Below are 15,513 nucleotides of genomic sequence, written 5' to 3' on the forward strand. Positions count from 1 at the left end.
AATGTTGTATTTTTTTGGTACTTTATTTTTAATTTAGGTGAGATAATAAATTTTGTGAACTAAGACTTGAAAATTATTTATCGGAAAAAATATAATCATATGCTTGAATATTACACCTTGAGCCATAATGCGCTTCTTCTTTCGCCTTTTCCAGCCTTAAAAGAATTTGCAAAAATTATTCTTTAATGACCTCTTTAAAGTTTGAAAATGGTGCCCATTCATTTTTATTTTATTTTAGAATAAATAAAATTTACAGGGGGCCAAATCTGACGAGTACGGGGGAAGTAAAAGGATTGTTCTGGCCGTTATGGTTAAAAATGGCCACAATGGTTGTATATAGTTATTAGATGTGCGATAAACACATGCTTGACACACTAATGGGCTACGTCTTAGTTCTATCTGGAAGTGAGTATCTGGGGATTATTTCCCTTGGTTTGAATCAAATTACCTAAAAATATTGTACAATAGACTATTGTTGCAACATAGATACTATTTGATAACCTTAAACAAGCATTTATCACCCATCAGCCCCTAACATAAAGCTGATATAGTCACATACCAGCGCAAGTCCAGCAACATTATGTAAGTGACCTGTTTCTCACTATATTTTGGAATTAGTTTTCCCCCAGCCTCCCCAAAAACAATTGTGTAATGACTTACATAAATTGTCATAGTTGTAAGAAGAGGGCAATGTAAGAAAACCTTGTCTTTGGGGGGATTTGAACATAAGAGCCTTCGGTAATTAATAGATGATTTTACCCATAGACCATGATAGCTGCTAAGAAGTTTTTTTTTATTGCTTTTAATAAAGACAATATTATTCAAACCAAGCGAATTAATGAATTGAATTAATGTTTGGAAACACGGGATACTCTTAACAGTAAAGAAATATACAACTGGAACCACTGAGAATTGTGACTTTGTGTGTATCCCTTTACCTTTGAAATATCCTTTATACTCAAATATTTGTCCGTTGAGTGATCTTTCTGTTCAGTGATCCATAATGTATTTATGGTTTACTCCTCTAACCCTTATTTGGTGACTCCAAGATGCTTTCCAATTATTTTGGTTGCTAGCAGGGCCGTATACAGGATTTTTTTCGGGGGGTGGGGTGGGCTGGGGGGTTACAAAAGGATTTTTTCAAGGGGAAGGGTTTACAAGAAAAACTTCTTAAGATGCTTAAAACAAATATTTTTTTTTGGGGGGGAGGTTCGAACCCCTTAACCCAATTATTTTATTTTATTATCTTAGTTGCTAGAAGGGCCGTATGCAGGATTTTTTTCAGTGGGGGTGTAAAAGGATATTATCCGGGGGAAGGGCTTACAAGAAAATTTCAAAAAATGCCTTAAAAAATTTTATATTCATTTTGGTTACGTTTTTACGAGTCAGAGAAATATTCTTTTTTTTGGGCGGGGGGGGGGTTCAAATCTCTTCCCCCCCCCACATTCCCTCGTATACGGCCTTGGTTGCTGGTACATTGAATAGAGGGTGCTATAGATAACAATTCTCGAAAGACTATATTACTGTTTTTACAAAGCTTGTTAGCGTTTGAATGTCCAACTGCTCGTATATTTTGTTTCCCGAATGATTTCAATCAAAATCTTAACTACATCGATTGTTATTACTATTGTTGTTTCTTAAACGTGAGAATACATTCTGCAGTTTTATTAACCTTTGGAGTCAATTGAACTTGGTACTTCTAGTCTGACAGAACAGGTCAATTGAACTTTGAGAGTGATCATAGCAAGATAATGTGTAATTCGGGCGGACCAGTTCACCAATTTACTTGGAAAACATTCAGTGAATGTCAATATAATGAAATCTAAAAAGTTGTGCAAAAAGATTTTTACTGTGTTAATCAGTGTGGGTGGATTGCATTTCCGCGGGAGGAATTTTCAACCGGAGAGGGGGAGGAGACACTGGACGCCGTTTTTATGTCTAAAAATTTGCTTCCCAGAGCCAAACTCTGTCCTCTGGTATGGTTTTTATATATATATATGTGTGTGTGTATTGTGTTTTTTCCTTAGTTTATTATTTATAATTTTTTGGTGCCATTGCAATCTATTCTGACTTATTTTGTTTCTGTTTTAGTTCAATACACTGAACAATTCGCTTGCTAGATGTCCACATTGCAAAAAGGTGTAAGTTTCCTATAGTTACATTCTCTAATTTATTTAAGATATGTTCGCTCTATCTGTATTCTTATCTAGAAATTCAAGTTATTTGGCAAAGGACTGGATGAAAAACGATGTTTTCCGATAATATATATATATATATATATATATATATATATATATATATATGTATATATATATATATATATATATATATATATATATATATATATATATATATATATATATATATATATATATATATATATATATATATATATATATATATATATATATGTATATATATATATGTATATATATGGATAGTATGTATATGTATATCGTACTCTTTTATTTAGGAAGATTTGCTTTTGGAGCATGACGAATGTTGTTTTTTTCTTTAAATTGTCTCTGGAAGATACTTGGTGTAACTAAAGAAGCTGATGAATCATGGAACTTTAATGGACTTGTAGAAGAAAATTTGATAGAGTGCATTACAAAAAAAAAAAAAAAAAAAAAAAAAAAACAATGGCAGGAATCAATAAATATTCAGAAACAAAGTGAAAGATACGCTATAATTAAAACATCTTAATCGTAAAAGCTGTCTGAAATACTAGGTATTATAATATTTGAAGTATGTCTGAAGTCTTAGAGTTGTATGGCTTCCTTTGTAGATTGATATGACTAAGTACACTAGGAAGCCTTTGTTTTTCTTTTTTTATATCGTAGTCCACGCATACGCACCTCGCCTGGAATATTTTGAGACAATTTTAGTTAAGGTTTCTTCCATTTCAAGCTGTGTAAAATAGTGAAATCCGAAAAATTCAGTTACAAAGATATCGTCTAAAACCCCTATTTCAGTTGAAATCCAAGAAATACTTGTAGATGTTGTTCGGAATTGCTCACAAAACATATACTTTTTCAATTAGCCTCTAATTTGGTGTATTTGAGAAGATTTTCTTTTCATTTTTCCATGCTTGCAGATACTCCCTTTTGATAACCTGGATGAATTATCTTAAATTGATGACCAATAGAAAAATCTTTACCTAATTATTTTCCTTATTTTGTCGTTTTCTTATCTTATCTTTAACATTTTTTTTATATATGAGGAGTGATTAAAAAAGCATACGAGCGGATAACTAAAAGAGTGAAAGAAAAATTGTGTATAGGAATAGTAGTGCATGTTAGATTTCACTTGTTCAAATGAATTTCTGTCAAATGTAGAATTTATAATAGCATCCCGCTAAACTCTTTTTCTTGCAACTTTAAAATTGTAAGTGCCAGCTCTAGTATAATTTAAAATATTTGACCTTTTTATGTTATGTGTAGTGTGTGTTACCTGTTGAAAAAAGAAAAAAAGTTCCCTTGAACCTAAAACAAATGAGTCCTCTAGGCCAATTTAAACAAAAGTAATTTTAATTATTATCAAGTATCTTAAAATTAAATATATATAATACCACATTGAGTTTCCAGATATTTATTTGTAGTAGCCCATTTTAGAATGCCCTTTGCCCTCGTTCAATAGGTTTATTTCAATTGATTTCTGTCAATTTTGGCGTTTAATACACAATTAAGATTATTAAATTGATTTCAATAGTGGCTATTAAACCTTTTAAATTAATTATTTGCTTCTTTTGCGTCAGAGCTGAATAAGCTGGTAGAACTTTTCTCTGAAAGGTGCTATGGAGCTGAAAGATATTTAAGTGAAAGTTTTTTTAGACCATTAGACTTTGACCGTTTCTTTCAACTCAATTTACTCTCGTAAAATTGATTTTGCTGTCCAAACAACGTTCAACGTTGAGTATAATAATTGCGCTTATTCGATTTGTAATTAAAATTAATTACATATTGAACGCGGGATTAGTCAAATGCATGTCCAAAATTCTGGAAGACACAAAAATAGTATGTAGCAAAACTTTTCTTGTCGTTTTTGTTGCTCAAAATTTCAAATGACATACAATACCATTTTGGATGTTCGAAAATAAGTTGGCATAATGCATTTTAGAATTCAATTATTTAAACGGATTTCCAAAAACGTAAAATTACGTTTATTATTTAACGTAAAATTATTATTATAATACGTTTATTTACGTTTATTATTATTATAATACGTTATATTTACGTTTATTATTATAAACGTAAAATTATTTAAATGGATCTCCAAAAACGTAAATATGTAAAAATTACTATCTCAGTTGTAGTTGTTGCATGTTCAAGCCGCATCCAGGCTCATGACGACATATGTTCTTCCAGAGGTTTTACTTGAGGTAATTTTAACTTACTCTTTTCATTTATTTGATTTTTTTGTGGAAGCTGGGGCTTCCTGAACCCATGACCCTTCTCCCTCCCGAAATTATTGGGGGTTTTGTGATGTCCTTCAATTTTTTCCCATTTAATATGTAAATGACCTGTGTGGCTGCGGCCTTCTTCGAACAAATGTTCCTACAGTTTCCGTAACATAAAACAATTGTACCGATAGTTTTTTATTCGTACCGGGTCTTACTTAACAATCAATATTTTTCGTTGAAGAATTCATCTATGATTTGGGTTCAACATTTTTTTTTTTTTCAGTTTATACGTTTTTGGTTTTTTATCTATAGTACTTATATTCTGTTTATCCTCTTTTTTCTAGTTCTTCTGTTGGAAGAGAGTTTGCTAGAAGTCGTGGAATAATCTTCTTGATTCTTACTGCCACATTCTTGGCTATTGGAATTGGAGTTACGGTAAAGTGAAAAAAACTATTTTTCCTCGGTTTATTTTCATTTTTATCCGTTGTTGCAAGGCAGGTTAGCACTGAATTGTAGTTGTTTTTCCTTAGTTTAGAGCTACTTATTTTAACTATTATCTATCCCGCAATTAGATGATAGTAAATCAGACATCAAATAACGCTATTTTAAGGAATTTCCATTTTATCTGTTCCTCATGGATGGCAGGTAGAATACTATCTATCTTAGAGTTAAGATAAGTTAAGGTATTTTGATTGAACCGATCGCTAATAAATGGTAAAGGATTATAGTCGCATCTTGACCTTCAGCCATTATTTTGAAAATCATTAATTCAGTGAACAAAGGATTATAATTTGAGTAAGCATTCAAGAGTGACAATATTGGAGAAAAGCCATCAAGCTAAGCAAGTGAAGTTGCTTCAGTGGATCTCCCTTCTTTAATAAGAGTTTTAAGTGGATAGAAGTTGCAGAAAGTTGGAAGTAAAAATTATCCTACCTGACACAGGATTCGTCCTATCGCTAGCAAGTGCGATTTAAGGTAATTTAAGGTAATTAAAAAAAAAAAAAAAAAAAAAAAAAAACTCTTAGACTTTGTATTTTAATCCATATAAGTGATATATATAACCAGGAGTGAAGATTACTTGAAGAAATTCACTAGTGACGTCACAAATAATTCCTATTGAAATAAATTCAACCAATTCACGTCTTGACAAATCTACATCAGGTATCCTTTCCTTCATATTAGATAAACATTGAGAACGGCGATTTCTTCGTGCTGCGTTTTCTCTGTGAGCTGTATTTTGTTATTAGCCGACCACGGATTACGAAGTCGAATCAAGCCGGACTCTTCCTGAGAGCCGCGTTTTATTTGGCCGCGCTTAACACGAAATACATATATTAAGAGCAGTTGTTTGTGCAGCTTTCTGGCGGGATATACCAGGCAATAGGCAGAAGAGGGGAGGGTACCCGCCGCAAGCGCCGTACGTACCCGCCGGTATTAAATTACCTTTGAATTAGGGGAATAGGTGAGCGGGTCCCGACACTTCCCCTGTTCCTGTGTATTGTGCCAGAATTGGCCATGACTAAAGATACATGTGGAATCTGCTCCGCCAATGTAACCAGCAAGACCGGTGGCGTAACATGCACTAAGTGCAACAAGTGGTTTCATTTCACATGCGGTAAAGTTAAATACTCTCCAGAACTAAAGAAAACATACCTTTGCCCTCTATGCAAACCAAAAAATGCTGCTGCCGTTGCGTCTCCGAAAGTGACCGGAAAACCGACTAAGATGACTACTTCCATTCCCAATTCAGCGGGATCTAGTGGGCTTCTCCGCCCCCAAGCAGGTAGTATTCTCTCCAAGTCGGCCGAAAGTCCTATTGTAATCACTATGCCCTCGTATTTTACTCTTGCCATTATGAACCGCGGTGATAGTGAAAAACCCGAACTTGAACCAGTTTCACAACCACCAATAACACCCGCTCCTGAAGTAATAGCAGAAGAAGTAAATAAGGCTAGAAAAACGCAGAACAGTAATGACTTACCTGCCTTAGGCTTAAGCTTGCCTCCATCCGAATCGTTGCTAATCCCTGATCTCTCTAGGTGCATCACCTGTGACATACCAGCTGGGGGAAGCCCCTCCTTTGAATGCCATTCATGCAAAAGATGGCGGCACGGTGCATGCGCCGCAATAGATGCAGACCTAGTACTGGCTCTGCAGAAGCTGTCGGGCCGGTACTTTTCGTTCACGTGTACTAACTGCTATCAACGTCCCTGCCATATGCCTAAACAGCTAAACAAAAGTACCTAAATCTCTCCTGATCAAGATGAATTGAGCCAAAATCCAAAGAAACAAATCAAAGAACCCTTAGTATGCTGTTTCCACCTCCGGAGAATTTGCCGAAACAGTGTGGATTGTCCCAATCCAAAGGATTGGGTCCCAAGCCAAAATCCAAAGGAACAAATCAAAGAACCCTTAGTATGCCGTTTCCACCTCCGGGGAATTTGCCGAAACAGTGTGGATTGTCCCTTTCTACACATCTGCACAGATTTCTATAGGGGAAAATGTGGCAACGATCAGTGTATATTGGTACACAGAGAACCTTGCCGAAAGTTCTTCTGTGGTCTTTGCTTCGTGAATGACTGTCCAAAAGTGCACCTGCCAGCTAAACTTCGCCTGCATGGGGCAATAAAAACGCACCTGAAGCAGTCAAAAAACGGGTTCCCTGCAAAATCTGAAGTTGGGAAACAAGATATCAGAACAGGAGATCGTTTACTGAGAATTGTCCCTTAATGCAGTTGAAACTCACACCTCCGAGGAAAGACAACAGCATACATCCTATAGCTCCCCCGCCCCCCGACCGAAGACCGTGGCCACCAGCACCCCCAATAAGATGGCAAGCTATACCATACGAGCCCGTACCAGATATTATACTAACTATCCCGCCAGCACACCAAATTATTACTCCCCATTTTCCAATGAGGAACAGATTTCCACAGCTCATCGAGTCGCTAGTCTAACACAGCCCATTCTTGATTTCCACCGCTCAATCCCACCACCAATAAATCAAGCTTTACTCCATGAACAACTCCCACTACTTTACTTACTTTACTTTCGGCGGGAACCAGACGATGAACTGTCCTGACCGGCACCAAAGGATCTTGGGATGACTTCCGACGACCACTTGGACCTGTCGGCTGCAGCTTCTCTGGCGATCTTCAGCCAGTATTTGTCCCATCTCCGACCGTGTCTCCTGAATCCTCCCCACGGTTCCAGGTCCTCCTTGAATTTTTGCCACAGGCTCTTCTTTTGTCCTCCTGGTTTACGTTTCCTGGAGGGGGCTGGTTCGCAGACAAGGACGTCTCGACATATCGTGCCTTCGGGGCGGCGCAATGTGTGGCCGAGGAGCTTCAGGTGACGTCTTTTAATGATAAGCGATAGCTCTTCTGATTGGCCACAGCGGCTCCTTACTTCACTATTGGAAATCCTGTCCCATCTCTTAATGCGGAGGATGTAGCGAAGGCAGTGGTGGTCGAACACGTCCTAAGTTCTCGCAATCTCAGTCTTGATGAGCCATGTCTCGCAAGCATACAGAAGTACTACTTGAACAGCTGAACTATAGATTCTGTCGGTTGTGTTGGTTGAGATTTCTCGTCTGGCCCATAATGCTTTATTCAGACTATTAAAGACTCTCCAGACTTTTGCTATGCGGGCCGAGATATCCCTTTCAGCTCCGCCATCTGGTGTTATGCCGCCATCCATGAACAACTCCCACTACCTTACAATCAACAAAAAGGTCACCTTCAACAAGTGAAAACACCTGTTGCAACCTTAAAATATAACCCCAAGTATACTCAGCGTTCAGCTCAAATGGATGCTCAAAGACACCGAACTCTACACGGTACGACAAAGGATTGTAATCACACAAAGCAGAAGTATTCATTTCCCAAAATCCTGCTCGCAAACGTCCGCTCTCTTTTGAATAAAGTTGAAGAGCTGGAAACCACCCTCATACAAAATGACATTGAAGTGGCTTGCTTGTGCTAAACTTGGTCCGCGTCTGACACATGCACGGTTATTTCCGGGTACGATGTGTATCTACTCCCAACATTAAATAAGGACGGGGCCATTGTGAGTCATGGTGGCGGAGTTGGTTTTCTTTGCAAGTCTGCGATTCCGAATCGAGCCCTAAATATACCTATCCCTAGGAAACCTGAGCACGAAGTTCTGTGGCTTTGGACAAGGCCCCGATACTTACCAAAAGAAGTATCGTCAATCATTTTTGGTATAGTCTACTACCCGCCAAGAGCATCGTTCCGAAAGGAACTCGTACTCTACCTACGGTATTCGGTTGACTACATAAGATCCCAATACCCATACGCTGCCATTCAGATCCTGGGCGACTTTAATGATTTAAAGGCTAGTTGACTCTCAAGTTCACTCTCACTTACGCTAGTTGTTGAAGTCCCAACACGCGAGGAAAAAGTACTAGACCTTATCTTTACCAATATTGAGGAGTTCTATAATCCCCCCTACACTCTCCCCGCTATTGGTATGAGTGACGACCTTACTGTAATATGGAAGCCTAGCAGAGAACCCCCTGACAGATCCCAGTCAGGGGTGAAGTACTGCCCGCAAACTCAAGAACAACTCCAGATTTAACGAGAGTGGCTAGCTCGGAAAAACTGGTCGAAAGTCCTTACTATGAGGAACGGCACCAATATGATGCAAGAGTTCACTGCTCAGCTTTTACGTGAATATAATGTAATATTTCCCGAAAAGACAATCCTAGTCAAGTCACAATATGGGCTGTAGGTGACTTAAGAGATTAAGGATCTAATCAAATCTAGAAATGAGCTCTATAAGTTGGGATATCAAGATGAGGCTAAAAAAATGCGCAATGTCATATGTCTCAAAATAAAGAAATCTAAAAAGGAATTTGGTGTTCAAGTGGTTAACAAGCTTTGGAAGTCTAACCCCTCTAGATTCCACCAAAAGGTCCAGGAGATTATGGGACGGACTCGAAAGCAGCTGACAATCTACGGCTCTGATGGTGAACCTCTGAGCGCTGATATAATCAACACACATTTTTCGAATATTTGTCGCACACACCCACCTCTTGACGAGCTACCTGAAAATGGACCCATTGAACAAATTCCGATCATTCGCCCCCATGAAGTATGCGAGAAGCTCAAACGCCTAGACCTCAGGAAGAGTAATTACCCTCTAGAAATTCCTATTGAGTTGATAGCTCATTGCTCTGAATAGCTTAGTCCTGTTTTGGCTGCCTGTTTCAATCAGTGTCTAATAGATGGTACATTCCCGGATTGCTTCAAGACAGCCTATATAACTCCCATTCCTAAAATAAAAAAACTCCTCTCACCTAACGATTTGCGCCCGATTTCAAAAACCCCGTGCCTTTCCAAAGTGTTTGAAAGCTTTATTTGTGAATATTTATATAGAGATATTGAAGCTAATTTAGACCCTCTATGCCCACTACCACCCACTATCTTGTATGTCTTCTTGACGATCTGATGAAACATCTCGAGAAGGAAGAGACATACGCAGAAATCCTTCTCAGCGATATAGTAAAGGCGTTTGACAGCATCCAACACCTGATAGCTATTAACCGAGCTAAAGAAATGGGTGCTCGACAGTTTCTTGTGAGAATGACTGCAAGCTTCCTGCACAATCGAAACCAATGTGTTTCACTCACGCAGGATGAAGCATCCGAATTCCAAGAAATATGGTGCGGAGCACCCCAAGGGACAAAATTAGGACCACTGATCTTTTTGATTGTTTTTAACCCTGTCCTAGTACATATACAAAGTCGCTACAACTTTGCTGACGACCTGTCAAGCATATCATTCCGCACCTTAGCGAGCCTAGCAGAGGAAATCACCACCTCATCAATATATTCCCAGCTAAAGCATAATCTTGAAGATGTAATGCTTACAGTTAGTGAAACCAAGAGCCATATTCTACGTGTTAGCTTTTTAAAATCTGCAATTCCATCCCAAGAAGACACTGAACTTACAACTAAAGATGAAATAAGAATCCTAGGAGTAATTTTCAAAAGCAACCTGAATGGGATCCACATATACAGTCTATCCTCCAAAAGGCTTCCCTATGTCTAAAATCCTTTGCTTGCCTAACGCGGTTCACTATCCAAATTTCCATTATGCGCAGTCTATACTGTATGTATGTCCGATCGCAAACCGAGTATGCTTGTCCCGTTTGGCACCCAGGTCTAACGGCTATCCAAACCGAAAAGCTTGAAAATATTCAGAAGCGGGCGTGCCAAATAATGCTTGGGGCAAATTATACATCCTATGATGACAGCCTGCAGAAACTGAGGCTTCAGAAACTATTTGACAGGCGCCACGATCTCACGATGCGTTTCGGAAAAAAATGCCTAATCTCTGATGTCCATCGCAAAATATTACCGGATTTCCAGGAATCTCAGATCAGTCGGCCAAAAACACGTAGAAGAGCCCCCACTTCGTCGTTCCAACTCCTTTGTCCCCCACCCCGAAACGCATCAAAGAGGTACCTATTATCGTTTGTTCCATACTTCATGCAACACTATAATGAGGAACTAGTTGAAAAGGAAATCTGTAAAAAGTTGTGAAAAAGTTTATTTATTTTTATATTTATTTATCTGATTTCATGTGTTATATTTTCTTGTTGTTTGACGTCCGCTGCTAGCTATAAGCTATTATGGAAATAAAGAGTTATTTATTATTTATTTATTTGTGTTTAATGGGTTGTTCTCTATTTTCCTAAAAGAGCTGTTCCTTCTAAATACAAGTATGCTAACTAGTATTTAATAGATTATTTAAGCTCGATATATATATATATATATATATATATATATATATATATATATATATATATATATATATATATATATATATATATATATATATATATATATATATATATATATATATATATACACCTATTTATTAGACATTGATTGAAACAGGCAGCCAAAATAGGACTAACCTCCTCAGAGCAATGAGCTATCAACTCAATAGGAATTTCTAGAGGGTAATTACTCTTCCTGAGGTCAGGCGTTTGAGCTTCTCGCATACTTCATGGGGGCGAATGATCGGAATTTGTTCAATGGGTCCATTTTCAGGTAGCTCGTCAAGAGGTGGGTGTGTGCGACAAATACGAAAAATGTGTGTTGATCATATCAGCGCTCAGAGGTTCACCATCAGAGCCGTAGATTGTCAGCTGCTTTCGAGTCCGTCCCATAATCTCCTGGACCATTTGGTGGAATCTAGAGGGGTTAGACTTCCAAAGCTTGTTAACCACTTGAGCACCAAATTCCTTTTTAGATTTCTTTATTTTGAGACATATGACATATATGCATGTGTGTGTGGTTTGTGTACTTTTGCGCATTATGTGTACGTACTACGTGTACGTATTATATGTACGTACTACGTACTAATAATTTATTTGTAACACATTTTAAAACAAAATAAACGGAGTAAAACACACTAAAAAAAAACAAAACAGCGAAAATACATAAACTTAAACCTGTATTTCAGACTAAAACACACGAATGATATTATGGTTTGGGTCTAGGGACTCAAAGGCATGTCTTGTTAAATAGCAGTAAGCAACTCAGACGATTAAATAATGTCGGCAGCACTATACTTATCTGTAATACGTGTATTACGATATGAAGCAGGAAAGTACATCAAAATTTGTAACATCAAAAATAAGGAATACGGGTCTGGTGCAAATCTTTCAAATAGTTCGGGGTAACGAACTGTAAGTAAGGAGCGACCCGGCTCAATTGTAACCGAAACTATAAAAAACAGAATTTTGACACCGATATATACATCAAAAGAATCAAATTTTTATGCTGTTTTCAACTTTGTAAGTTTCATCAAGTTTCGTAAAGAAAGAAAAACGAGTTCATGAGTTCATCAAGTTAGTCTTACGCGTGAAAAGTTACGAGCCTGAGGGCTCATTCAAACGAAGATTAAAAGTTCTAGTGCCATTTTAAGCGACAAAAAAAATGGAAGGTAACTAGGCCCCCTCCTACGCTCATTTGTTTCCCAAAGTCACCCGATCAAAGTTTGAAGATAACCATTTTGTTAAGCATTGTCGAAAGATCTAATAATTATGTCTTTGAGGATGACTTGGTCCCCCAAAGTCTCCAGGGGGAAGGGCTGAAAGTTATTGGTTATTGGGAAGTATACGGACGTATTCAGGGGGGATTTTTTCTGGTGGGGAGGGGGTTACGTGGGATGATCTTTCCATGGGGGAATGGAATTTTTCATGAAGGGGACGCCGGATTTTCCAGCATTACTCAAAAACGATCAGAAATTGAATTAAAAAAAAAAGTTCTTTCACCTGACAGTAAGGAGCAACATTAAAACTTAAAACGAACAGAAATTATTATGTATATGAGGAGGATCTCCCCATCGTCAATACCTCGCTCTTTACGCTAAAGGTTTTTTTTAGCACTTTCAAAAGAGCTTTTTATTCTAATTAAACGGCCTTTGTGACTCATGGATCATTCTTAAAGAATTGGAATAAAATTCGAACTATAGGCGTAAAGAGCGAGTTCTTGCCGAGGGAGAAAACCCCCTCATACGTAATAATTTCTGTTCGTTTTAAGTTTTAATGTTGCTCCTTACCTTTAGTTGAAGAAACTTGTTTTTTTTTTTATTTAATCTCATTCAATAATGAATACATACCACTTAAACACAAGACAGAAATGGTCACAATATGCGGAATGCATACCAGCTGAAGCTCGGCGTGTATATTTTTTATGGTTTGTTAGGCTACAATTTTCATATATCCAATCTTCAGCTTTTTTTAACATCTCTTTCATTTTTATATATTTTTTTTTATAGTGGGAGAAGACACACGTATTGTTTTATTCATATATTGATATAATTAATATATTATATTAATTATATTATATGACATATCTAATTATATTATACTACTATATGTATTATCTATATACGTATAATTATTATTGATCCTAATACCACAAAGGAAGAAAAACTCAAGAATGTTGGAAACTTGGAATGCTCTAAAAAAGGACAAATGAGGTGAAACTGCAAGATGTTAAAAACAAAACTTACTGAATGCCTAATTTCTTCTACCTCCCATAGTCTAGTGCTGGCCTGTCTATCTGTGTATTTATGTATTCCATTATCTAGTGCTGGCCTGTCTATCTGTGTATTTATGTATTCCATTGTCTAGTGCTGGCCTGTCTATCTGTGTATTTATGTATTCCATTGTCTAGTGCTGGCTTGTCTATCTGTGTATTTATGTATTCCATTGTCTAGTGCTGGCCTGTCTATCTGTGTGTTTATGTATTTCATTATCTAGTGCTGACCTGTCTATCTCTGTATTTATGTATTCTATATGGAATCTGCATGAGAAATAGTTCAAAAAATAATAAGCAGATAGAGAGAAAACATTGGCAAAATTAAATTTAGAATCATTAGAAAAAGAGTAGATGACCAATGAAATAAAATACCTTTTCAGATTACTTAGGAAAGTGCTCTCCATACTGCGTACTGATCTGCATATTCTTACCAATATTCCTCACCTTAGTGTGGGCGTTACTCCCCAGGTTCTCGATCGTCCATTCTTGTCAAGAGAAATTGTTTCTTCAATTTGATGGTCGTGCAGATAGAGATTAATTACCTAACAATTTTAGGATTTTTTTTTTTTTTTTATTATTTTTATTTTTATTTTTTTATTACCCCTCTGTGAGAAAAGTGATAGGGGGAAGTGTAGTAATTGCTAGAGGCATTAGGTCGTTTCTGTAGGAAGCAAATTACATAATATGATGATATTTTTTAGACTTGGATACACTGTAGATAAAGTTTTAAGAGAAGAACAGTGTGGTTTTAGGAAGGGAAGAGGATGCGTTGACCAGACCAGGTTATAACTATTAGATTAATAATTGAGAAGTGCCTGAGTCAGACCGCTTTAGTCCGTATTTCTATAGATTATGAGCAAGCGTTTCACTCAGTTGATAAAAGAGCTCTAGAGAAGGTCCTATTCTTATATAATATTAAAAAAAAACAAGTTTCTTTTTTAACTGAAAGTAAGGGGAGAAGTTAAAACTTAAAACCAACAGAAATTATATCGTATATGAAAGGGGCTGTACCCTCCTCAACGCCTCGCTCTTTTTGCTAAAGTTTTTTATTAAAAAAAAAATTGAGTTGATAGAAAGAGTCAAACTTTATCGTAAAGAGCTCCGTTTTTTAGAGTTTCGGTTACTATGGAGCCGGGTTGCTCCTTACTTACAGTTCGTTACCACGAACTGTTTGATGCCAGATTAATTCATTAAACTGATTAGTGTGTATTAGGAGTTACGCATGGTTTTCTTTTATCCTCTTTTATATGGTTCGTTTTGATAGATGTTGTCCTAAGAAGCACGACAAAGACTATGAGAGAGCATGGAATCAAATGGTTGAGTGAAACTCCTAGAATTAGATTATGCCGATGGTTTGAGTGTCTGAAACGAAAAAGTTAGCAAAATGAATGATTTTTGGAGGTTTTGAGAGTTGAGGACGCAAGAATAGTTATGAAAATTAATGTTAAGAAGACTAAGTCGCTTCAACTAGGAATAAATGAAGGTGAATTTGGGTAACGAGAAGATAGATGAAGTGGATATGTTCGCTTACCTAACTAGTATTATTAGTAAAGATGCTGGATGCAGTGAAGATGAAGATGCTAAAGTAGAATAGCAAAGACCGAGGGTGTTTTTTCACAGTTGAAAAAAGTTTGGAAGATATCACGACAAATACACAAACCAATATTAGATTATTGGAAGCCACAGTGACGAGAGTGGTCAAGTATGGTTCTGAAGCATGGAGGCTCCAAAAGGCAGAGCACGATCTGTGAGACGTTTACCAGAGCTATTGTCAACGGATTCTTTTGGGTATCCGTCTGACTGACCGTATTTCCTACAATAAACTTTACGAGAAATGTCCTTCTATCCTGCTTTCTTATGATATAATGGGAGAAGCTTGAAGTGGCTAGGATTCGTTCTGCGGATGAAGGATGACAGATTGCCAAAGATCGTTCTTATCGGCGAACCGTCAAGGGCCCAAGCAAAAAGCAGATCGTCCCAAGAAAGTCCGCAAAGTTCAACCAATAGCAGAAGACGTGTGAAAAATTTC

General features: G+C 37.1%; 1 protein-coding gene across 1 annotated transcript in view; it reads left to right on the forward strand.

Annotated features, from left to right (window-relative positions):
- Nucleotides 1–15,513, forward strand: part of LOC148946646 (type I phosphatidylinositol 4,5-bisphosphate 4-phosphatase-A) — a 41,020-nt gene that overhangs the window by 18,874 nt on the left and 6,633 nt on the right. Inside the window, exons 4-5 of the mRNA XM_089097072.1 lie at nucleotides 2,092–2,141; nucleotides 4,747–4,837. Coding sequence (XP_088953198.1) covers nucleotides 2,092–2,141; nucleotides 4,747–4,837 — 141 coding nt within the window. The remainder of the gene's footprint in view (nucleotides 1–2,091; nucleotides 2,142–4,746; nucleotides 4,838–15,513) is intronic.

This window comes from Artemia sp. Qi Xiang Cuo, chromosome 11 (genome assembly GCF_049724085.1).
Source record: "Artemia sp. Qi Xiang Cuo chromosome 11, ASM4972408v1, whole genome shotgun sequence".
NCBI lineage: Eukaryota > Metazoa > Arthropoda > Branchiopoda > Anostraca > Artemiidae > Artemia > Artemia sp. Qi Xiang Cuo.